At 37.6% G+C, this 25,885-nt stretch overlaps 1 protein-coding gene across 2 annotated transcripts in view; it reads left to right on the top strand.

Annotated features, from left to right (window-relative positions):
• RELN (reelin) overlaps window positions 1-25,885 on the top strand; it is a 498,583-nt gene that overhangs the window by 416,569 nt on the left and 56,129 nt on the right. For both annotated transcript variants that reach the window (XR_013360335.1, XM_077863957.1), the window contains exons 37-46: window positions 2,219-2,303; window positions 3,173-3,355; window positions 5,665-5,836; window positions 5,936-6,038; window positions 8,024-8,253; window positions 13,366-13,586; window positions 15,733-15,880; window positions 18,194-18,452; window positions 19,311-19,560; window positions 23,378-23,546. Coding sequence is in view for 1 of the 2 variants with exons in the window: in XM_077863957.1 (XP_077720083.1) it covers window positions 2,219-2,303; window positions 3,173-3,355; window positions 5,665-5,836; window positions 5,936-6,038; window positions 8,024-8,253; window positions 13,366-13,586; window positions 15,733-15,880; window positions 18,194-18,452; window positions 19,311-19,560; window positions 23,378-23,546 (1,820 nt within the window). In the remaining variant the exon portion in view is untranslated. The remainder of the gene's footprint in view (window positions 1-2,218; window positions 2,304-3,172; window positions 3,356-5,664; window positions 5,837-5,935; window positions 6,039-8,023; window positions 8,254-13,365; window positions 13,587-15,732; window positions 15,881-18,193; window positions 18,453-19,310; window positions 19,561-23,377; window positions 23,547-25,885) is intronic.

Raw genomic sequence — 25,885 nt, 5'->3', positions numbered from 1 at the left:
GAACTAGAATGTACACAGAAGCAGGACTTGACAGTTCCATCATGTAATTAATATCAAGTGCTGAACTACAAGCAAATACTACAACATGAAAGATACTTTCATACACATCGTGCCCACTTTCAACATAATTGTTCCTACAAGATGCAATGTGAAATGGTTCTTTTAGGGCTGATTTATATTTTCCTGTGGGAACAACTTTATACTTAAGTTCCATAATCAAAGGGGAAGAAATCATCGTATTCCTTTAACTTGATGTTAGCAAGGGCTATTTATTAGCCAGATCTATCAACTACCCACCTCAAAGCTTTTCCATTACCAAGTTAAAGAAGCCACTTTTCCTCAACACCTCAACCTCCACGTGGCACCAAGCCGTAAAGCCATCAGGGCTTTGTGCCTGTCAGGGTACGGGGCAGAGAGTGTCTCTCAACAGCGAGACATGAAGAACAGGCATTGACTAGGTGTCACAGACTGAGCAGGGCAGTGAGTTATGACAGTAAAAGAAAAGCAAAGACTGGAAATATAAGGCTTTTACAGGACAACCTGCAATCCTGGAAGTTTGAGTCGATGCTTTGTGAAGTTCAGGGTCAGTTATACATGCCATTACTTTTTCATGACAGTATTAAATAATTCCCAAACTCTAAATTTCATATTATCTAGATTTCTTCTCCCAAAACCAAAAGATGATTTAATAAACAAAACACTAGCATCCTATGAAGGATGGAAGATAAGTTTCGCATTCTGACATATCTGGATTCGAATTATACCATCAACACTTTTTAGCTTTGCGATCTTGAGCAAGTTACTGTATTGCTGTCTCGAGTTTCCCCCTCTGCATCATAAAGATAATAATATCTTGCCCTTACAAGTGCTATGTCCTTTAAAGGGGAAAAGCATCTATTTTAGAACCTAGCATATAATACACTCAATAACATGGTTGCTATTACAAAATTAGTTCTCTTTTCAATTTTTTAGCTATTGAGGATTTTGTGCCATGTAATAAGAAAAACAGGAAGAATTTGCTTTCTAGTTAAAATGATGTCCAGTGTTCATTAGTTGACAATTAAGAAATCTAGGGGCACCTGAGTGGCCCAGTTGGTTAAGCATGCAACTCTTAGTTTCAGCTTAGGTCATGATCTTAGGGTCCTGGGATCGAGCCCCTTTAGTATAGCTTAGTCAAACTTTTGTTCATGTCTGGTTCCACACTCAGCAGGGTATCTGCTTCAGATTCTCTCTCCATCTGCCCCTTCTGCTCATTCTCTCCCTCTCTCTCTCTCTTTCTCAAATAAATAAATAAATCTTTAAAAAAAGGAAGGAAGGAAGGAAGGAAGGAAGGAAGGAAGGAAGGAAGGAAGGAAGGAAAAAAGAAAGAAAAGAAAGAAAAAGAAAGAAAGAAAGAAAGAAAGATCCAGTGTTCACCCAGTATCACACAGTCCTATACCACTAAAGAGTCACTTTATTCAGAAATCATAGCTAAGAAGCTTAAAAGGCCTATTTGTACCTTAGGACATTTGCATAGTGAAATTCTATTTTACTGGCTGTCACTGCTATCCTGTGTACACACGGAGAAAACAAGCTATGGAGCTGTCAATCCCAGGCAACCAGAAATACTTAATTAGCAGAAAAAATTACCAAAGCTAATGTGATCGCTTTCTTCCTTCTTTGGCTTCTCTGCGTGAACAGTTACAGCCGAGGCATGGGGACTTGCTTAGTTATGCCTTATTTAACTTGACCAACTGGAGGGTGTTGTGTCAGCCTGAATGAGAGCCTCCCAGGCTGTCGGAGTGCACAAAGGAGTAGTAAGTCCCTGCAACTCCTTGGAGCACTGAAAAAGTTACCTATTAGATCCCAGATTCCAGCAGGAGCGCTTGGCAGAGAATTTCCATCTGTTTTCTCATTACCCCTCTCATGGCGTGCTGTGGTCAAAGGAGGCTACTTTTTAAAAAGGCCTGCAGATATGTAACGTCCTTTATGCACTGCTTTTTATAAAAGTCACAGCAAAGTGTGATTTAGACTTGAGACAATGAAATTGTGTAGTCATGAGAAATGAAAGCCTTAAGAAAGGGGAAGTGATTAATTTTTCCTTTTAAACTGGACCAAACATTGCTTCTGGATCATTACTTGTATGTATCTGTTACCTAGCTAATGCAAGTTAGGTGTATAAAATAATAATTTTACAACTGAAATAAGATTGCTTAACTTACATTTTTTTTGTTTTCAGGAAGGACTGAGGATGCTTATTTCAAGAGATCTAGACTGTACCAATACTATGTATGTCCAGTTTTCACTTAGATTTATAGCAAAAGGTAAGTCTTTCCTTCTATGAGTAGAATTCATTATTTCCCTTCAAGAGAACTCCCCCTTGCCTTACACAGTTCCTCCCCCACAAAGAAATAATGGATTTGAGGCCCATAAATTCTGCTACATGGAAGAGCTAACATAAATTTGAGTAGATAAATGTTCACATATGTGTTTCTGTAATACTATAATCTATAATACTAATATTTATCCTGATATAAGAGTAAGATAACTACTGACTTTGCAATAATTTCATATACCTGTAATAATCATACTTCTTCTGTGGTAGTTAAATTTATCCTCATGCCCCTGAGTCTTTTTTTCCACTGCTACTTCCTAGGTGTAGGAATTTTGCATTTTAAAAATTTAACTTATGGACATTTTGTATTTCCTTTTACAGATGTGAACCCCCAAACGACAGCTCTTTGCTATTATGACCTTTAAGGTTAACTAAATAATTTCCTTGACAAATAATGCCCTTTGGATATAATAAACTTTCAAACAGATTTTTGCTTGTATCCTGAAATTTAAATGTTTGACCATTTATAAAATTGTGTTGTTCATAGAAGTAGCATTTGTAGTATTTCCTAAATGAAATACAGAAAGATATGTGTTCATATCTGAGGAAGAGGGGGAGATACTGCTTTGTGAAATCTGAGATCTGGTGTGCATTTAGAGATACAATCATACAGTAAGCCCTACCTGACATTGCTTTAAGCTGCCTCTGAGGCCTCTCTCACAGGCCTCACAGGCCTCACAGGCCTCTCTGTGAAGCTAAGTCAGCTTATGCATCGATGCCAAAAGAATAGTCTTAGAATATTACCACTTCCCCACTCTTTTCACAATATGTTTTATGCCTGTGGTGTCTTCCTTCTAGGTACCCCAGAGAGGTCTCACTCTATTCTATTACAATTCTCCATCAATGGGGGAATCACTTGGCACCTGATGGATGAATTTTACTTCCCTCAAACAACCAACATACTTTTCATTAATGTTCCCTTGCCATATACTGCCCAGACCAACGCTACAAGGTTCAGACTCTGGCAACCTTATAATAACGGTAAGAGTGCACACATTCTCCTGTGTTCAAAACTGACTGTGCTATTGTACCATGTTTTTCTAAGATGTGGTGGAAATGTTTGTCAGCAGAGTGGTTTAGCTATCCATAACGTATTTTACATGCTTCACTTTCGAGGAGTCTCAGTGAATATTTAACTTTATGTATCTTTATCGTCTCTTTGTACTTGACTCCTAAGTTCTCTTGATGATGTAAATATAGCTAAAGCCTCTTACAGAGCTAAGGTTTGTAAAAAATAATTCAGCATAATCATCAGTCATTCATCAATTGTAGCTACATTCTTGCTGAATTCATTTAAGAATAAATAGTTCTCCTGAGTATGGCGTTTCATTAGTGAGACAGAACAACATTGCAGCAAAATACCATGACAAAGTGACAGCGACTTACACCAACCAGGTAGTGCCTTAGATAAAATATTCTTATCACATACACTCGCTTCAGTCATAAGTTAAAGTGAATGTATAATTTAATAGCATTTTCAGATGGTTACAGAAAATGATTTTACAAATTTGTAATGTTTTATTGCTTCCAATATTTCTATTAACTGCTGATTATAAAGGACCAGACTCTACCAAATCATGCATTTAATGGCCTGAGTAAGCATGGAGATATTCCATTAAGCAGATTCTTTGCAGAGGTAGCATGGAAATGAATAAGAAAAATGTACTGCTCTCTCAAAATTTAACCTGAATATTTATTTTATAACTAATAAACCAAAACTTTTTAAACTTATTATTAACAGACAGAAATAACCTCTTATAACCACCAAATAAAAGTAAATAAATAAATAAATAAATAAATGCGACCAAGTTTCACAATCCAGAGGATCATTGTCTTCATGTTATGATTGGAATGCTTACCTGATTTTTCTTTACTGTTTTCACCAACTGCTTCCAAAACAAGAAAAGAGAATACAGCTACTAGAATTAGAATAGTGATAGGATTAGAGAGAGAGACACATACATATATGACTTCATTTAAATCATCAGGTTATTTCTACAGGCTCCTGTTTACAGATTCTTTTTTTTTTTTTTTTTTTTTTGGTAAGAATTATAGTCAGTAAAGAAGCAACCTTGGAGAATTTTGATGTTTCTGCCTGGGATGGTCTTATCTCCTTGTTTCCTTGAGTCCAAACAGCGCTTTGCAAAGGCAGCCTGCATTTGCTCTTCTTACCTACTCAGTAGATATCTTCCTTAAACACCCAGCCTGTGTTGCTGAATCAAATTCTATGACAGCCTAAGGAGTGATTTTTACTAGCTTTCTAGAAAGTCCTTTATATCTCCAAATAAACATAAAAAATTTGAAAAGCATTTAAAAAAGTATATAACAGTATTTTCTTCTGTGTAGTTTTAACAATTAAATAAAATTATGCGGGCATCCCTGGGTGGTTTAGCTCCTGCCTTCAGCCCAGGGCATGATCCTGGGGTCCTGGGATCAAGTCCTGCATCGGGCTCCCTGCATGGAGCCTGCTTCTGTCTCTGTCTCTGTCTCTTTCTCTGTCTCTCTCTCTCTCTCTTTCATGAATAAATAAATAAATAAAATCATAAATATGAATAAATGAATAAAATTATGCATCAAGCCAGTGTTTGAATTACAACAGTCCTTCAGCCTGACCATAGCATGAGACCAAATGATGAGTTGACTCTAAAAGGTCATGAGTTGGGGCACCTGGGTGGCTGGTTGAGCCTTTGGTTCAGATACTAATCCCAGGGTCCTGGGATGAAGTCCTGTATCATGTTCCCCGCAGGGGGCCTGCTTCTCCCTCTGCCTATATCTCTACCTCTCTCTGTGTGTCTCTCATGAAAAAATAAAATAAAATAAAATAAGACAAATAAATAAAATTTTTAAAATGTCGTTAGTTGCTCCTCAAATCAACAAGCGTACCTGAGTTTTAAATCCACAGGCTTGTCCGCTTATGCTCCAGATTCAAATATCTTACAGATTCCCCTAAACCATGACAACATAACTCAAATCCCATTCTTGGCAGTGGAAGTCTCTAGCACCGCACCACTGTTCCTGGAAGGGCAGTCACTTTTATAAACCATTTCAGCTTTCTGAAATCAGTGAGGCTGCTCCCTGCTCTGTCAATTTAATACGATTGACAGCTTAATTTTTTCATACTTTAATTGCTACAAATACACTATTGTATAGTCTATGTTTCTTTGTCTAGAAGGCATATATGTAACCTGTGTTACTGATTCCCTTCTGTCCTTTACCTTCTTGTAACAAGCAGAAATGTCTCTCCAATTTTCACCAGTGGAAAAACTTTTTTTAATCCCCAAATGCCTTAGGTAAGAAAGAAGAAATCTGGATTATTGATGACTTCATTATTGATGGGAATAATCTAAACAACCCTCTGATGCTACTGGATACATTTGACTTTGGACCCAGAGAAGACAATTGGTTTTTCTATCCTGGTGGTAACATTGGTCTTTATTGCCCATATTCTTCAAAAGGAGCACCGTAAGTATTTAATTGAGGCACTAAAGTGAAACCATTGCTCTATACAAATCACAATCAACTTTTGCCCAATGGATTTCTTGTTGTTTTCTTACATAACAGCGAGGAAGATTCAGCTATGGTATTTGTTTCAAATGAAGTTGGTGAGCATTCCATTACCACTCGTGACCTGGATGTGAATGAGAACACCATCATACAATTTGAGGTACTTGACTTTATTCTATCAGAAATGCTTTAAATTTTATCTTGAACAAAAGCCAGGAAAGAAAAGGAAAATAACAGATAATTTCATGCATTATGACTTTCCATTTTTGTCCAAGGACAAAAGAGGTTTTACATCATAATTCATTTTTATTAGCAGAACCAATTGGCCTACTAAGGTTTATTTCTGAATCTTTGCCCTTTATTTATGACATAATCTCCCTACCTACTATAATGGGAAGTTTTTGACATAAATTATTTTAAACATTATAAAAACAAAAAGGACCATACTATTCTAGTATTATTGTTGTCACAATTTTTATGTGTTACATAAGACCCAGTCAATGTAACTACTGTTATACCACGCCAGCACATTTATATGATATTTATTATGGTGCTATGAAGTTTACAGATAAAATAACACGACACTACTTTCTATTATTTTTGTGTATTTCATTAATATTCATGACTTCTTATAATTTTGAAGAGAGCTAATTAATAATGTATAAAAGAAAACCTTTTTATGTATTTTGAAAACTTAGATAAAATCGATCAGAACCAAGGGTGCATTGAGCCATCATTCAGTAGTATTAATTTTCAAAAACACTTGTTTCATAGCTGTGGTCTGTATCTACTTTTGAGAAAGCTTACAATAGTGCCTAACTGCATCAACAAAATTCAGAATATTTGTTTTAGATTAACTCTCCTGTAGTCTCTAAACTAGAGTTGTCTCTTCCACCTCAAAAGTCAGAGACCAGGGGTACGTTGATGAAGTGTCTGCCTTCTGCTCAGGTCATGATCTCAGGGTCCTGGGGTTGAGCCCTATGTTGGGCTCCCTGCTCAGTAGGGAATCTGCTCCTCCCACTCCCTCTGCCCCTACCCCTCGCTCGAGCTCTCTTGCTCACTCCCTCTCTCTCTCTCAAATAAATAAATAAAATCTTTTAAAAAAAGAGACCAAATAATGCTTTCATAGAGAAATTATTCTGTATCTATTTTCTAAAATTTCTGTTATGTTTTCTAATTTTATTTTAAGTTACTTAAATAACTTTCTATTATATTTTCTAAATGTATGCTTTAAATGTTAATTTAAAAAAATAATACCTGTGGTTTATTCTGTTATCAGAAGGATCTAGGTAGAAACAAATGCCTGTAGTTGAAAAGTTTATCTAATGCTGATAGATTACTCATCAAAAGGTACAAGGTGTAAGTTCAACCACAAAAATTATAAATATAAATATGTCTGGTTACTACAACAGCAAGAAAATATTAATCTCAACTGCAAGAGGGGAAAATTGCTTGGAAAGAATTACTTGCATGTATTTAAGTTTTAGTTTATTTACCTGAAAGTATGGGAAAAGGAATGAAGTAGTTATTTCCCTGATGACTTGGTTAAGAAAGTCTGAGAATGCTCTCCCTGTGCCATGGAAATAGTAACAATAATTGTATTTGTTTTTGACAATAAGTGTATTTGTTTTTGTCTTCATATTGAATACATACTGAAGTTTTTTCACGTGCAAAACTTTGGGGATTATTTGGAAGGTCTCACAAGAAGGAAAACAGAAGTCTTTATTCCTAACAGAAGGACTGGAAAAAAAAAAAAAAAAACTAATGGTTAGAAGTAAGGAAATAGTCTTTGTTACGATTTGCTTGATTTGGCTATGAAAGTAGGCCAGAGGTAAAATTTGGAATCCATGCCAGCCCCTGCCTTATCCACTTCCTAGCTTTTTGTAAAATGAGGGGAAATAAATTTTTTATGAGGCCCTTTGAGGTTCTTTATGAAAAAATTATTCTTTGAAGGTAATATATGATATTACTCAGTTAGGCAAAACAGAATTTTATCGTGTTAAATATTTCAGCAAGACAGTTCCCAGGAAAATGGACTCTTGAGAAAATAATGAAGTGGTGAATCATTTCAAGGCTTGTTGCTCTGCAGTAATTTGTATCGGTTTTTTTTGTTTTGTTTTTTTTTTTTTTTCCTTCTTCCCCAAGATCAATGTTGGATGCTCCACTGATAGCTCATCTACTGATCCGGTCAGACTTGAGTTTTCAAGGGACTTCGGGGCCACTTGGCACCTGCTGCTCCCCCTCTGCTACCACAGCAGCAGCCACATCAGCTCCCTGTGCTCCACTGAGCACCACCCAAGCAGCGCCTACTACCCAGGGACCACCCAGGGCTGGAGAAGGGAAGTCGTGCACTTTGGGAAGTTGCACCTTTGCGGGTGAGAGGAACTGCCAGCATTTTTCTCATTTGACCATTTTTTCCATGATGTCATCATGGATGTGACACTTTCTTGGGGGCAACTTCTACCCTGTTTCTTTCTCAGTTCTTGGCTTCAGCAGATCAGTGAATATTCCAAGGCATAGGACATAGATGACACATGACTCACTTTTAGTTTGAAGATAGATTTCTTTTCTTAAAAAGGATTTAATTTATTTATTCATGAAACAGAGACATAGGCAGAGGGAAAAACAGGCTCCCCACAGGGAGCTTGATGAGGGACTTGATCCCAGGACCCCGGGATCAGAACCTGAGCCAAAGCAAATGCCCAACCACTGAGCCACCCAGGCATCCCTAGTTTGAAAATAGATTTAAGAGAGTACACCATGGACTGTACCCTGTAGTGGGCTCATATGCCCCAGGGGTCTTTATTAGATCAATTAGGAAGCAACAGAAATATGGTTTTCTCCTAATGTTGTAATCCACTCCCCTCTCACCTGCTCCCACCTCCCAATATAAATGCAGTTAGAATTTTACAACTTGGGGATGCCTGGGTGGCTCAACAGTTGAGCGTATGCCTGTGGCTCAGGTCATGATCTCAGGATCCGGGATCAAGTTCTGCATCGGGCTCCCCGCAGGGAATGCTTCTCCCTCTGCCTGTGTCTCTGCTTCTCTCTCTGTGTCTCTCATAAATAAATAAAAATCTAAAAAAGCAAAAAAGAATTTTATGACTTGTAGACACCTACTGAGTCTCTTGTGTATGGAGAGGGCACAGCCGGAGGTAGGAAGAATATTCTAGGTGCCTCATAAAAAAATTGTTCCACACTCCCTGCCACCCAGGCATTTTTTTCAACCTCTCTCAGCATTCTTGCTACATATATTTGACTCTTCTATCGAAAAGCTATCTGGAGATAAAGTAACTTCAATTCCAATAGAAACGAAATGAATAGTTCAAAAACTAAAACTAATAATATAAGTGAACAAAAAGAGGAAATCAACAAAGCGGCCTGCCTCAAAATTTGTCTTTTCTCTGAGAAGAAAGAACTTATTCTTTCAGGGTATGTCAAGAAAAGAAGAAAGTACTAATATACTTTCAAGATGGAAATAGATTTACATTCCCAACATGAAACTCAGCATAATTAGAAGTCTTGGGTCTTCAAGCAAAACTATGAATACCTAGTATTTTTCCAAAAGGGTGAAAGTGAATTTTCACAAGTCTGCATTCTCTTTGAACATAAATCCATTTGCTTCTCATCATATCATCAGCATAATTTTTATAATTTGATTGCTAAGGACTTGAATATTTTGATCTGTCAAGTATGTCATTTATTAATTAGTTCTTGCTATTAACCATGATATTATCCCAATGGAAAATCCAACTATTAAAAAAAAAAGCACTACTAAGCAGGATGTCCTCCCGATTCTCTAGAAGATAGAGCTGACAATTCAGTCGGCATAACTAGAAAGCTGTTATTCCTGTGGGTGAGGAGGATTATCTATAGAAGAATAGGGCAGGGAGAAAGAGCTCAGGAAAAATTTTTTAGCCAAGATCAATTGTAGTATTTAAAATCATATCTTGCAGGAAATAAAAGGGGCTTACCAAAAAGTGGAAGAACATACTGGAAGCATACTGGGGAATTTCATGGACCCCACTCAGAAAGTGTGAGGACCCCAGCAACAGAAGTGTGACCCTCATTTTTATCATGACTTTCACATCACTCAGCAAACTATGGCTCTCATGTGCCAGGAACTCTTAATTCCACATTTCTAGAAAAGATCTGAATCAGTCAGCTATAGCCAGAAAGCTGAGCTACGCAACAAAAGCCTAGATGCCAAAAATCCATGGTTATGGGCAGTGTAGACAGGGAGAAGGCCTACTGGCCAATCACATAGGCGTTTATGACCAAGATCGTGACCATTAATGGTATTGTTGAAAAGCATCCAGGTTTTGTCTTTAATGGACTTCTCATCCTCCTCTTGCTCAACTAAGAATTGGATTAACTAGGAAACAACCCCAAAGATAAGTTGTAGGCCACAAGTTTACATCACTTTAACAACCGAGACTTGCTTCAGCAAGTTCCCACATGGAAACAATCCTATTTAAAGAAATAGGAAATAAGGTTGCAGGACAGTTGCTCTGGTGTCATGAGCACCATGAGGTGTCATGGAAACCACCTCACTTAGAAAGAATTGGTGATGTCCACAGGGCTGTGCTTACACATAAAGAAATACAATTTGGAAATCTGAACAAGAGAAATTATAAAGCAATATAATTTGAACATTAGGAATTTATATATTTTCACCTACTGCTATTGGGTGTCAGTTTAAAATATACCTCCTCCAATGATGAAAGTACAGAACCTAGAACATCATGTTATTTGTATTCTGTATCCTTTTTATTTCTATAAAAAGAAAAGAAATCTGTTGAAGAGGCCTGCCCACTCTCGGAACAGTGTAAACCTACCTTTCAGATTGCCTTCAACCATTTCTGCGAAGAGAAGAATTTGCCTTAATAGTGTTGTCTGGTCCTTGTTTCAGGAAAAGAATTAGCACCCTTCTTAAAACCCACACAGGCATGAATTGCTGGAAGGCAAAAGTTAAATTTTCTCCAACTCAGTGAACCATTGCTTGGTTTGTATTCAACATGGTCCACAGTGACACTACAAGCTAGATGCTAAAAAAATATATATGACCCAAATTTAAATTACCCTTTTCTGTGTACTTACTGGACACCAGGTACCAAAAAAGCATATGAAATGTCTTCAGCTGCAGAAATGACCATTTTTGCCCCGACCTATAGTCCATTCACATTTGAAGCATGAACTATTGAGTTTCCATAGAGTTTTACTCATATTACCTTTGTGTCCTTTTCGTCTGGAGTCTTTTTGTCTTTAAAACTTCCTAATTGCTTTTGCTTTATACAGTTTCATAATGAGTCAACCAAAACCCCTGTTTAATGAAAGCACTGTTATGTGCCTGAAATTTTAAGTTTATGTTTAAAAAAACAGACCCTTTTGAATACCACTGGTTTGGGAGAACAGACATTCACCAGGGAGGGTGGCAGTGAGAAATTTTCAAAATAAGATTTCAGCAGAAGGGAACCACAGTGAAACCAGACCCTTCAGCCCATTTATCATAGTTCTTGCAGTTTCTGAGTCAAGGCAGGTGAACAATAATAAATATCCAACCAAGGTGGTTCATTTGTATGCAGAACATTTGAATAAATAAGAAGTTCAAAAAAATCCATGTAGGCTTTTGTTCAAAGGAAAACTCTAGCTATTTCCCTCAGCTCAGCAGTCTGAAAGTTCAAAGGGTAGAAAGTGCTTCTTGCCAAGACTAAACTTTGACAAGTATTTGAAAATAAAATGTAATTATGAACTGGCATTTTGGGAGCAGCTCAGTATGGTTGGAGTCTTGATATAAACAGTGAAGTTAGGGTTAAAATTATATGTGGGAACTTGACTCCATCTGCTTTTACTATCTACTAAACTTTAGGAGCCTAATAAATACTTCTAAAATTGACTTCTAATTTCTGTTTCTCAAATTAATAAATTATTCTGAATTTGATTCCTATGATAACTGAAAATGGGACAAATTCATAGGGTACAAAAACAAGTGCACATGCCATCTCTATATTCATCCCCTCAAAAATAAATCCAATTCAAATTCAAATAAATTTGAATTGAGTTTGGAATATAATAAAATAATACGAAACTATTTTGGACTACTACCTAAATAAGTAGATTATTTCCAAGAAGCTATCATCAACAATATGATAGGACAATTTAATTATAAATAAAAGGGAAAACTGTCTTTGATTAAAAAGAGATTAATAAATAAGAGACATCTAACTGAAACAAATGTGATTTTGTCCGTCCTCTCTTTAAAATACTCTTGTGGGGCTCTCTGTTGCCAATAGGACAAAATCAAAACAAAACAAAACCTTAATCTGGTCTTAAAGCTCTTCACAACAAATGACATACAACATTTATTGAGCATCTACTGTATATGTTACACTGTGCCAGGCACCTTGAAAGGGTCAAAGAAGAAAGAGACATAGACATTGGCCTCTAGGAGCTCATAACCAATAGGGGAAATAGGTACACTTTTAAATATCTCCACCTGTGATAATTATAATAATAGAAATCCTATCAAAAATATGGAAGAGAGAGAGAAAGAAAGGAAGGAACTAGTTATTTCCCATATGACCCAGCAATTCCACTACCATTCTACCCCCAAAGAATTGAAAACATGTATTCAAGCAAATACTTGTACATGCATGTTTAGAGAAGCATAGTTCACAAAAGTCAAAAGGTAGAAACAAAAAGTGTCCATCAACTGATGACTGGACAAATAAAGTTGGTATACCCATATAATGGACTATTATTCAGTCATAAAAAGGAATGAAATCCTGATACTTGCAACCCCCGGGGTGAACCTTGGTAGCATTATGTTACAAGAACAAAGCCAGACACTAGATGTCACATATTGTATTTCATTTATGTGAGATATCTAATATAGAAAAACCCTTGTGGCAAACAGCTGATGAATGGTTGTCAGGGGCTGGAAGTAGGATGCTATGGGGAGTAACTGCTTAATAGACACAAGGTTTTCTTTTGGGATGATGAAAATGTCTTAGAACTTGATAGAGGCGGTGGTTAGCTAACACTGTGAATGTGATGCCACCCAGTTGTACTCTTTAAATGGCTACTGATTACTTTTATGTTACATGAATTTTACTTCAATTTATGAAGAAAAGGAGTAGCTATACAGAGTAGAGTGTAGATAGTCAGAATAGAGAAAGTGTCACCAAAGGAGTCGATCTTGAAAAAAGTGGAGGGTCAGGTAGAATTTGACCTGGTGATGGGATTGGGAAGGGCTTACAGGAAGCAGATCATAATTGGCAAAATCCTGGAGACTGAGGAATGTAGTGTGTGTTCTTGGAATGTCAAATCGTATTTTCTACTTCTTGAGCGTGGTGCAGAGGTAGTAACTGCCCACTGCTCATTGATCAGATATGCTTACGTTGAAGCTGTGTTGTTCTGTTGATTGGATTTTTTGTTGTTGTTGTTGTTGTTGATTGGATTTTTAAAGTGATGTACCGCTTTTCCAGATCTGTGCGTTTCAGATGGTACCAAGGATTTTACCCTGCTGGCTCTCAGCCAGTGACATGGGCCATTGATAATGTCTATATCGGTCCCCAATGTGAAGAGATGTGTAACGGACATGGGAGTTGTATCAATGGAACCAAGTGTATATGTGACCCTGGCTACTCAGGCCCAACCTGTAAAATAAGCACCAAAAATCCTGACTTTCTCAAGGATGATTTTGAAGGTAATCTTTTAAAATAAATCCTATGTAGCTTCGTGAAGGAACTTACATACTTACTGTAATTTGTAATATAAAAGTAATCGTAAAAAAAAAAGTAATCGTGAAGTTCTATTCTAACATTTCATTATTTATCCTTACAGTTAGGACCACCCATTTCTTCATGTAGTTCTGAATTGTATAGGATTCCATTTTTGAAACAAGGGTCATTGAGAATGAGCAAGGCCATGTTTGAGAAAACTAAAGCTATTTTCACTGCTTTTCTAACACATGTAATTTCTGATTAATAAAAATTTTAGAAACTGTCTCTAGAGGGTTAATGTTAGGTAGAGAGAACAAGTTTCCAAAAATATAAATTCCTGTCATTGTTTATCATCAACTCATTAAGCAGCCTCTCATCACTTTCTGTATCTCAGTTGTGTACCTAGAATCTAACATCATCGTATATGACAATAATGTTATAGAAAAATGTACCTGGATATGTAGTCTGATAAAACAATGGAAAAATATTCTCCTAAGAGAAAGTCTTAAATGTAATAGCTATATGTGTTAAGATAGTGAGATCAAAAGATTGCTTTCTTTTTCCCAAGTTGTCTATAAAATTGTAATAATAATGTATTTATGATTTTAAGGTACAATTTAATATTAAGTTTAGGTATATCAATACAACGGAGTATGATGCAGCCATAAAAAGGAATGAAATGCTGATTCATACTACAACATGTGATGAAGCTAGAAAACTTAATGCCAAGTTAAAGGAGTCAGACACAGAAGGCTATATGTATCATATGATTCTGTGAAACATCCAAAATAGGCAAAGCCACAGAGACAGAAGGCAGATTTGTGGTTGCCAGGGGCTGGGGGAGGGGGAGTGACTGCTTAATGGGTATAAGGTTTCCCTCAAGGGTGACGAGAAAGTTCTGGAAGTAGGTAGTGGTGATGGTTGCACAACAAGAATGTGAATGTACTAAATGCCACTGAGTTGTTCACTTTAAAATGTTGAAAGTGATCAATTTTATGTTGTGTGCATTTTACCACAATCCAAAAAAACCCTAGATCTAAGATAAGTATCTGGAGAGATTTGTGAGCTGGTTTTGAAAGATATTTTTTTTTATTTTATTTATCTATTCATGAGAAACAGAGGCAGACACACAGGCAGAGAGAGAAGCAGGCTCCATGCAGGGAGCCCGATGTGGGACTCGATCCTGGGTCTCCAGTATCACACCCTGGGCTGAAGGCGGCACTAAACCACGGAGCCACCCAGGCTGCCCTTGAAAGACATATTTAATGGAAAATATTAAATTATGCTGTAACTTCTTCCATTAAAACTGTGTTTTAAAAAATATTTTATGGGCAGCCCTGGTGGCTCAGCGGTTTAGCGCCGCCTGCAGCCCGGGGTGTGATCCTGGATACCCTGGATCGAGTCCCACATCGGGCTCCCTGCGTGGAGCCTGCTTCTCCCTCTGCCTGTGTCTCTGCCTCTCTCTCTCTCCTCTCTTTGTATACTCATGAATAAATAAATAAAGTCTTTAAAAAAAATATTTTATAAATACTTGCCTGACTTGGTCCTGAGAGTAGCAAAGACACAATTCAGAGGCCAGTAGAAGAGCTACATTACCCTCTCTTGCTTTTGGCTGGAATCACTCTCTGACTAGCAGGTGTCATTTTCTGCAGTGTAGGAGCAGAAAGGAAGGATCCATCTAGCTGGACCATAGCTACTTGGGAAAAGCCCCACCTCCCTTCTGTCATATGAACCATTAAATTCTACAGCCAAGGGCAGCCCTGGTGGCCCAGCGGTTTGGCACCACATTCGACCCGGGGTATGATCCTGGAGACCCGGGATCGAGTCCCACGTCAGGCTCCCTGCATGGAGCCTGCTTCTCTCCCTCTGCCTGTGTCTCTGCCTCTCTCTCTGTGTGTGTGTCTGTCATGAATAAATAAATAAAATCTTTTAAAAAAAATTTCTACAGCCAAGGTTAAACCATTCAAACAAGCTAAACTGTTGAAGAGACCTCTTATTCCAAAACCCATGACTCCAGTATTCGTAACTTTGTATTTTAAAACTGCATGAAGCACTTACCATATTCCTTTTTAAAAGAACATGACTTTATTTGGGGTCCTAGATAAATGACATTTACCACTTTTTTTTCAGGTCAGCTAGAATCCGATAGATTCTTATTAATGAGTGGTGGAAAGCCATCTCGGAAGTGTGGAATCCTTTCCAGTGGAAACAACCTCTTTTTCAATGAAGATGGCTTACGCATGTTGATGACACGCGATCTAGATTTATCACATGCTAGGTAAACATTTTTAGATGCTGTTGAGAAACCACGTCATGATGTGCAGTAACAGAACATAATCAAATCAGAAGGAAGCAGACATCTCAAGGACAAGGCCTTCTGTTGGAAGGGCTGAGCTTCCCTTATCTAAGACTCCCTTAAGACACAATTTCCATTCTAATTTCATTCTAAAACCAAAAGAGCTTTATGAAATAAACTAGATCAGAAATGAAACATAGCTAAAGAGACAAAAATTAATATCAAGATCAGTGATACTTACAAGATGGTGACTAGAAAATGACAACGTTTAACTTCCTTTCACTTCAAGAAAATAATGTTACATTTTTTTATACACCTTCTAGAGAATATTTTTCATGAGCACTTGGACTATGTAGAAAATGACCATGCTTAGTAGAAAGTTTAATTGAAATACAATACGTCCTCAAACTACCCACCATTAATTTTATATCCATTAGCAACTTAAGTTAAAAATATTTGAAATGTAGCCTTATTCTTCATAAACATTTCTTTCCAATGATTTGCTCATGCTTTCTAGGCACTCATTTTCTGATTTGAGCACAGCCTCTGAGAAACAAACATTTTAAACTGGCTCAGAGGATTATGTCCTGTCAAGATGTGTATCTCTTGATCATTTGACGAGCCAAAAACTTATCCAGGAAAATAAAGAAGACAACATAACATGTGTAAAATGGAACCTTGACCTATTTTTGCAAGTGAAGAACAAAGAAGGGGTGTTTCTGTTTTTTTGAAACATTTCAGAGTATCTCAAGATATATCTTAACATATTTATCCTCCTCTTTCACCTAAATCTTTCATTTATTGAATTATAAATTTGACCATGCTTCGTAAAAATAAAATTCTGTGAGATAATAATTTTATAGTTATAGAAAGCAAAATTTTATTTTTCCTCATCCTATTTTAATGCACATGGTTTAATTTGGTGCTCTTTATTTCAGATTTATCATTGGCAGCTGAGTTCTCTAATTTAGAAATTAGTGGGTTTTTCTAAATATAAATAGATGTGGATTTATAAATAGATGTGGATTTCTGATGTGGATTTATCCATAACTAAGTTATATAAACATTTCCCAATATAAGTAGACAATAGGCTAAAAGGTTTTTTCCATAAATGGTTATTGTTTGTATACATATCAACATCACTAGGCACTATGTATTTTTTTTCATTAATCCAATGTTAAAAGCTCCATTATTTATCTCATCTCAGTACCATGCTGTGTAGGATTTGCATATATTGACCTCAAAATGCTCCATGTAAAATCCCAATTTTCTCGGGGTTATAAGATAAATGAATGCCTAGTTAATGGAGATGGGGGAGGGGAGGAACCCATGAAGAATGCATGGTTTTATATACGGAAGTGATAACTTTTATTATAAGTCCCAATATGCTCCCTATGTTTGACACACATACATAATTGGGTGTATGTGCTGGGTTACACATGAAATTTATTCCGCATTACCAGCTAGCACAATGGCCAGACCAGGCACCAGCAGCTTGCCTGCCAAAGATAACATGTGAGCTAGTTTTCATTGGCACCCCAGCTGGTTGCTGCCACTCTGTCCACCTCGCTGCCAGCTGGGAAGGCTGCCACTGGCTGACCGCCACAGTTCTCGATGGCCCGTATCATCCATCCCAGACCCAGCAATAGTCAGAGGCTGGCACAGCCTACCATCACCACCACTCCACACTCATGCTTCCCTGCCCCGGCACGAAAACCAGAAAAGAGGCCCAGGCTTGACACACCTCTTCCAAAAGATTCCTGGCCTTTCACAAAGAGGTGCTACAACTGCAGAATCTCAATGTGTCTCCCAAAACCAGTAATACGAGATCTGAAAAACTACTGGTAAAATCTGGGAATGGACGATTTTGCCAATTAATGGCATAAGCTGTATTCATAACATTTTCCCAGTTGCAGATACTAAAGGGCAAATTCATCTTAAATAGATAGATGACAATACACACTCCCAAACTTGGAGAGTCTTTGGACCCTTCTCATCTTCTAGAATAGCCAAGGAGTACAGTGGACACTCAATTCCCTCAGACTCTCCCGTGTGGAGGGGTACAAAATGTGAAAATGGGTACAGAATTGCCTTTTTTCAGACTTCACATTTTATTAACTCCCTTACATTAAAAAAGGAAAATTGGGCTTTGAAACGATTGCTTTGGATATTCATTAAGTCATCATATTCCTAAAAGCCATGCATTCCCCACCTGACCCTTTTGAGAATAGCATGAATTTCTCACTGAAGTAAAAAAAAAAAAAAAAAGTCTACAATAAATCTTACTCATGGCAGATTTGTGCAGTTCTTCATGAGACTAGGATGTGGTAAGGGTGTTCCTGACCCCAGGAGCCAGCCTGTGCTTCTACAGTATTCACTCAATGGCGGCCTCTCATGGAGTCTCCTTCAAGAGTTCCTTTTCAGCAACTCGAGCAACGTGGGCAGGTACATTGCCCTGGAGATACCCTTGAAAGCGCGTTCGGCTTCTACTCGCCTCCGCTGGTGGCAACCATCTGAAAATGGGCACTTCTACAGTCCCTGGGTAATCGACCAGGTCAGTCCATTCGGGATTAACTATTACAATTTTTGGCACTGGCGCTGCGTGCGGCCTAGCTAGCGTTCAGTCCGGCCCTCTCTCTCAGGAGAGGAAGCCCAGTACCCACGATTGAATGACTTGCCCAAAGGCACACAGCTAGATTAGATATGGCATTTAGCTTCCTTTCCTTCTCTTTTCCTTCAATTGCCTGAGCCTATAAAAACAAACGACACAACAGAAGGCCCAGGTCCTGCTCATAGAGAAATCGGCCATATGGGTAGAGGGACTTTTTCAAGCGTGATGCGAGGTTATAATTCTCTAAAAAGGAAAATGTGCAAATTAGCATTGGTACCACATGCAGTAGCTTCCAAATCCTCTTTCCTAGCCTTTGAAGAAGAAATAAATAAATCTTCCTAATATCCTTATGGACAGTTCTAAAGGATCTTCATACATAATAAAATGCGTATCAAATAGAACTCAAAGAACCTGTTAACAAACGGTAGAATCCATGCAAAGAACTGGAACTGAAATGCCTTAGGATACAACTGTCCTTAAATAGAAATTTCACATGGAAAATAATCACATGTAAGCCAAATTTTGCTTTCCCAGCTTGGGCGCATGTAGTTCCCAAAGGCACAATTTGGCCCATGAAGGCTGTGAATGGTTTTGTCAATACTTCGATTTGTTTTCTGTAGCTTCTTGCCAGATGGGCAAGCAGACCACATAAACAAAAACATTCTGAAAGGCCCCAAACAGTATGCTTGCCATGTGACGCCAGTTTTGAGCAATCTGACAGCCAAAAACAAACAGAAAGACTGAACTCTCTCAGATTTTGAAACCATATCGAAAATTTGTTTTCTTAAAAATACATTTCAGATTCTTATTGGAGGAAACATTTCTGGCAATACAGTCTTGGAGGATGATTTCACAACCCTGGACAGTAGGAAATGGCTACTTCACCCAGGAGGCACCAAGATGCCTGTGTGTGGCTCTACTGGTGATGCCCTGGTCTTCATTGAAAAGGCCAGTACCCGCTATGTGGTCACCACAGACATTGCTGTGAATGAGGATTCATTTCTACAGATAGATTTTGCTGCCTCCTGCTCGGTCACCGACTCCTGTTATGGTAAATATTCTATGTTCAGGTAGAGGGACAGATGTGTAAATGGGCATCTATGGCACCTCTGACAAGTCTGTAAGTGAAACAAAAGTGCGCGTGAGTCAAACCATAATCACATTCTTGAAAATGGTGTTGGATACATTAAATTATAGAAGTCGTTTTTTTAAAGCATCAGAATGTGAGCTTATTTTTAAGTATATGTACAATGAAGACTTTTTTACATATGAATAATAACCCCTAATTTATCTCTTTTTGAAAAGTCCAGATTTTTGTTTACTATCAGATTTGCAGAATTAGGGGCTCTCATCACATAGAGAATGCCAGAATAAGCATTAGGCATAGGCAATAGGCAAATTTATACTTAAATTTGCATAGACATGGGTTTTAATTCATAGGGCTTTAGATTAGTCCAGTTACTGTCTTCTTTCCAGTCCCCTAGGAATCATGAAATTTTATGGTTCCCATGTTGCCTTATACTTTTTGCCATTCTAGTTATAGCATATTCTAGGCTACTCTTACTGTGACCAATTTGCATCCTCTAGGTTTTGGACACACATACTCACATATACCTTGCAGGCACACATGTACACACACACATACACACACGAACATAGACACACCTATCTGGGGAGATTAAAAAAAAAGAAAACTGACATCACTGCATACTTGGATCCTTCACTCTAACTTGCAAGCCTGTCAGGATTCTGAGGATCTTCTGGTCCTTTACCACCCCATATCATTCTCATCCAAGAGATCCAAACTAGAATGTTCACAAGGACCTTGTTCTGTCTTAGATTGTAGGGGGCCAACATTTTTTTTGTATATTTTTTATTGAAGTTCAATTTGCCAACATATAGTATAACACCCAGTGCTCATTCCGTCAAGTGCCACAGGGGGCCAACGTTTGATGAATGTAGTTACTTCAAAGGTCTTGGAAAAATCCAGATTTTTCATATTTCCCTTAGTTTGAATTCAATGGACATATCTTTGGGGGAATCCCGGAATCTACCTCAGATTCAATCAGTCAACACTAAACTAGTCATAGGGGTGAAACTTGGAAAAATATAAGGTATATATCTGTCTTCAATGGGTCTAGTTAAGGGGATACTTCAAAAAGTTAGAGTCCAATAAATGACTAAATCAAGTGCTCTATGGATTGGTACTGATGTGAAATGTAATGAAAGCTCCAGGGAGAGTGAGATGACCAATGGATGGCCAATCCAAGGATTTGGGGAAGATTTCACAAAGAAGCTTAGTCTTAAATGATGATTGAAATGCATTTGAAGAGTGAATGGAAAAGAAAGGACATCCCAAGCTAGGCTCACAGCATAAGCAAAGAAGCAGAGATGGGGACCTCCTAGTCCGTAAGGCAAACCATGAGCAGACCAGCCTCAACAGGGAATATTTGCATCTGGTAGAGAAGAGAAGAGTGCTGATTTTTTTTTTTTTTTGAGTGCTGATTTTGAAAATAGTTTGGGTCCTAGGTACCTATTTCCCCAGTAGCATAGGAAAGTGATGAGAACCCAAGGATATAAGTTATGACACGGTAGGCCTACAGTAGCACCAGTACTGCCACTCTGCCCTCATAAGCCCAGTCCTGTGTACTTTCTACTGCAGCCTGGTATAACCTCTTGAGAAAGATTGAACTGAAAGATCAGAGAAGAAAGTGGATAAGCAGAGTTGGCAACTAAGGAAGGAGAGCCTTACAAGGCACACACAAGAATCTGTGCTTGACAAGGACATGAATAAAAGGGTACAATTGCAGGGGAGTGACATGGTATGTTTTAGGGAGATTTGGCCAGGAGCAGATGAAGATGCATAGGGAAGAATCCAAATAAAGTAGCCTCGGTGGGGATCCCTGGGTGGCGCAGCGGTTTGGCGCCTGCCTTTGGCCCAGGGCGCGATCCTGGAGACCCGGGATCGAATCCCACGTTGGGCTCCCAGTGCATGGAGCCTGCTTCTCTCTCTGCCTGTGTCTCTGCCTCTCTCTCTCTCTCTCTCTCTGTGACTATCATAAATAAATAAAAAAAATTAAAAAAAAAAGAAGCCTCGGTGGTAATCTCTGTAGAAGGTGATAAAGTCACCTATGTGGTGTGAAGAGAAACAGGAACAATAAAATTGATATGAGACAGTGCAAGCAAAAAGAAGCAGCAAATCTCAAAACCAGGTGACAGTTTGAACATTGAGAGTAAAGAAGAGAGAAGAGCAAAATTTCTAAAATATTTTCTGAATTTTGAACCCAGAAAACCAGTGCAAAAGTATTGCCATTGATAGAGTTTGGTAGTTAAGAAGAGATGTTTATTTATGAGGGAAAATGGTGAGTTGTTCTTTAGTTTGGGTGGAAGCAGCTTTAAGTGGAGATACCCTTGAGCGAGGAGGATTTACAATATAAAAAGCAGGAACTTTGTCTAAACTGTGCGTCACAATATGCCAACATCCGGTGCCATGCCAGGCTGAGTAAACATTTATTGAATTAAGGAAATTAATTGGAGACATAAAATTGGCAGATCTGGGCACAGAGATAATAGTTGAAGCCCAAGGAGTATACACATAGAATAGAAGGCCAGAAAGGGAGTTTGGACGAATGCCCATAGCTGGGTTAGTTAGCACAGGAGTCAGAAGAAAAGTAAGACAGAAGATTCAGAATAATGTCCTCCAAAAGAAAAGAAAGTTTCAAGAATCAGAGAATAATCAATAATGTCCAGTGCTGTAGGAAGGACAAGAACAATGAAGACGGAGATGGACCGCAGTATTTAACTAGAAAGGGTTGCTGGGAACCATACTGCAGTGAGTGGTCCCACGCTGGCTGCGCATGAGAATCACCTGGGGAGCAGTAAAGCTCAAAACGCCTTGGCTGTGCCCCAGAAGAGTGAAATCATAATCCCTGGGGGTGGGACCCTGGCATGAGTGGTTTCCAAAGGTACCCAAGTGATGTCAGTAGAGAAAGCAATTTCAATTTCTTGGGGCTCAAGCAGTTTATAAAGACTTAAGCAGGAAATAAAGAGGAATATGAAACCTAGGTTGTAAGTTGGATTTTTCAGAAGAAGCAAAAGAAAGAAATATCTTTTTGCAGACCCACAGCCTGATGCACGCTTTGGCACAAATTGCATGGACTTCAGCTACCTCCTCATACCTCTCTGACTCCCCAGTATATTCCACAACACAGTAGAGCAGGATATGTGAAAAAAGAGATTTTGCCATTTTTAAAAAGATTTGCCTATAGCAGGAGTAAAATTGGCATTGTTGGTCAGGATCCCTGTCGAATGGTCAAATTTTTAGAAAGTTGCTCAATTTTTTAAAACTAAAAAAGTAATCATTAAAATATATGGTCATGATGTTTGTGTTTGCATGTTAACCATGAAATAAATAGTATATTTAAAATAAATAAATAGTATATTTATTATAGTACATATATAGGACATATATATAATTTGCATAATTTTATAATATACTGTAACTATTAAACAATAAATATATATTATAACTATTATTACTATTGCTTTAACCCCATATGAACAATGGTTTTGTTATGATTGTTCCAAAATCATATATTGTTTCTCAGTATACAGAGTGACTCAGGAGAATTTACTTTATGTTTCACTTGATCATAGCCCCTCAAAAGAAAAATTATTTTAATCTGGAAAGTGAAAAATAATAACTAGTATTGTGCAGAAGGAAAAATCAAGAAACATTTCAAAATAGGAAACATAAATAGGAAGGAAAAATCAAACTGACGTTTGAATTGAAACATAAAAAAACATAAGTAATTATGGTTCCTGGGTCTGCAGAAATGTATTGCTAATCAGAATGTTTCCTGTTCCAGCTATTGAATTGGAATACTCAGTAGATCTTGGATTATCATGGCACCCATTGGTAAGGGACTGTCTACCTACCAATGTTGAATGCAGTCGATATCACCTGCAGCGGATCCTGGTGTCAGACACCTTCAACAAATGGACGAGAATCACCCTGCCTCTCCCTCATTATACCAGGTATGGATGCTTCTGCATGTAGTGAACCCGAATTTGATATACTTTGGCATTTTATATTCAACACCAATTCAATTCAATATATATCAATATATTATATTGATATAATTTGGCATTATAATTTGGATTTTAGGACAAGTTTAAATGAGATCCATGCCATTTTGTTACCTGTTGATTATATTGCCAGGCATGAGTTACTAAGGTGCTCTTAATAAGCAAAACAGGGCACCTGGCTGGCTTAGTCAGTAAAGCATGTGATCTTGATCTCAGGGTTGTGAGTTTGAGCCCTACTTTAGGCATAGAGTTTACTTTTTAAAAAAATAAGCAAGATAGGAGGTACCTGGCTGGCTCAGTCAGTGGAGTATGCACCTTTTAATCTCAGGGTCATGAGTCCTAGCCCCACACTAGGCATAGAGCTTTCTTTAAAAAAACAAACAAACAAAAAACAAAACAAAATACAAGGCCTCTGGCTGGCTTGGTTGGAGAGCATGCAACTCTTGATCTTGGGGTCAGGAGTTTTGAGTCCCATGTTGGATGTAGAGATTACTTAAATAAATAAATAATTTTAAAAATTATTTTTAGAAAAAGGCAAAGTAGAAACCAGTTTTTGTGGTGACCTTTTTCTGTGTTTTCCCAAAAGCCAAGCCTATCCTGACCTTGATTTAGAGCTAATATTTTGAAAGAATGGTGTATGCAAGAAAACAGTGGCTGAATCAGTGAGATTCTCCAACTTAATTCACTTAAATTTAAAACAGGCACATTGGATGAAGAATAGATTTAAGCAGAATCTACTTTATATTCAGTCAGACTACTATAGTTATAGCACTGAGTGGTGTCATATCAATAGATATAGCAGATAAATATGTATTAAAACTATTGTGTGCTTTTGAAATTTTATTTCAAATAGTATCTTGAGAATTATCACCTGGAGCATTCTTTTATATGAAAAACAATTATGAATGAATCATTCATTGTGCCTATAGGAAATCATGGTGGCTTAATAACATTGTCTGGTAAATGCTTTATTTGAGTAAAACAGAGAATTCACCTTGCCTGATGGGTGGGGTTAATGACCCTCTCTCTTTTCACTAAGTAGATGGTAATCATAGGAAAGCTTTAAAATCTTGATGGGAATTCCCGTTCCCTAAAAAAAAAAAAAAAAAAAGAAAAAGAAAGAAAGAAATGGTAATCAGTTGTTGCCGTTAGGAGAGAAGCAAAGCAACCAGTGCAACCACGTGGAACAGAAGTTATAGTTTGGGCTCATTATCGTTCACTTGCCTCCCCACAAATGAAGAATGAATAAATCTTCCTAGCAAATGATCATAAAATTCAACTATTCATCTAGGATATAACTTTTCTTGGGATTATCATAAATGGGATGGTTTCAGTTACTAACAGCCTAGGGCTCCTCTACAATTGCTGTCTCAGAGGTACAAGACTATATTAACTGTCAGTAGAGTTGCCAAGTTTAAATGAGATACGTGAGATTTTGTTGCTCGTTAAAGGTATTGCCATGCATGAATTATTAAGGCTATCTTAATAAGTAAAATAGAAAAAAAACTCCATTAAGGCAGTAGTCTTTTAAGGCTTTATGAATTCTGTGAATTATTATCCAGCTACTTGGTAGCATTTTGCAAATAAACGACACCTAAGATTTATTCCAGCTAGTCATTATACCCTTGAGTCTTCTATTCAAGAAAGGTAATTATTCTTCATCTTTTAATCTATCTTTTGTCTTTGGTGCATACCCATAAGAATTTTGACCCTTTCAAATGACATTTGAAAAATCTGATGAGCATCCATTTCTTCTCGTTATCATATTGAAAATATGGAGTTTGTTCATTGTACTACCCTCAAAGCCCATGTTATACAATAGTCTTAAAGGTGACACTGCCCTATAATAAGGCCCTCTGGATAATTCAGAAAGAAATGCACACAATGGAGTGCAAGCCAGACCTACCTCTTATTGTGCTCTGCCATATGACAGAGATCATTAGAACAATGTGCCAGACTCAGAGCATTCTGTCTAAAACACAAGTTAACATATCTATACAGTATCTGCTCTTACGTCCAATTAATTTTTAAATATGGCATTTCCTTCTTTGAGTTGAACTCTCAGCCTCAACATCTGCAAAGTATTGAGATATTCTGTCCACTAAGATTGAGAATTTGTTTGTAGTTCTTCACTATAAACAAACATGATGTTGATGACTTAAAGCCATGTGCTAAGTAGAGGTGAGTAGTGACTGTGATGATGTGCCGATGGTAGATTTGTCCACTCATTCACTTATCATAGGACCACAAGGCTAGGATCTCAGTATTGTTGGCACAGTGCTAGTAAC

Source organism: Canis aureus, chromosome 21 (genome assembly GCF_053574225.1).
Source record: "Canis aureus isolate CA01 chromosome 21, VMU_Caureus_v.1.0, whole genome shotgun sequence".
NCBI classification, from domain to species: Eukaryota; Metazoa; Chordata; class Mammalia; order Carnivora; family Canidae; genus Canis; species Canis aureus.
Note: the sequence above shows the minus strand (reverse complement) of the source record. Positions and strands in the feature narration are given on the sequence as shown.